General features: G+C 60.4%; 1 protein-coding gene across 1 annotated transcript in view; it reads right to left on the minus strand.

Moving 5' to 3' along the window:
- Positions 1 to 125: 125 nt before the first annotated feature.
- Positions 126 to 379, minus strand: part of ETH_00042780 (uncharacterized protein) — a gene marked incomplete at both ends in the record, with an annotated part of 2967 nt that continues 2713 nt past the window's right edge. The window contains one exon of the mRNA XM_013375110.1: positions 126 to 250. Within this exon, the coding sequence (XP_013230564.1) occupies positions 126 to 250 (125 nt within the window). The remainder of the gene's footprint in view (positions 251 to 379) is intronic.

Here is a 379-nt window from a genome sequence, read left to right on the forward strand (position 1 = left end):
AAAGGGCCTGGAGGAATTCAGCTGGAGGGATGCAGATGCAACAGGAACTGCTGCTCTGCTGTTGGAGCTGCAACAGCTGCTGCTCCCAACGCTTCTGCTTGACTTTAAGAGTGGCCGCGTCTTGCTTAAGTTCCAGCTGCTGCTGCTGCTGCAGCTGCTGCTGCTGCAGGAAGCGCAGCTCCCCAGATGCCCTGCAGGCCCCCAGCAGCTGCTGCAGCTGCAGCAGCACCGAAGGAGGGGTGCGCAACAGCTGCAGCAGCATACACCTTACGTGACAAGAGAGGAAGGAGCGAAGGGTGGAGAAGCTGCTGCTGTTGCTACTGCCGCTGCTGCTGTTGCTGCCGCTGCTGCTGCTAGGAATGCCGGTATGGCTGGTGGG

The sequence above is a fragment of the Eimeria tenella genome, genomic scaffold, assembly GCF_000499545.2.
Source record: "Eimeria tenella Houghton genomic scaffold, Eth_scaff2523, whole genome shotgun sequence".
Taxonomy (NCBI): domain Eukaryota; phylum Apicomplexa; class Conoidasida; order Eucoccidiorida; family Eimeriidae; genus Eimeria; species Eimeria tenella.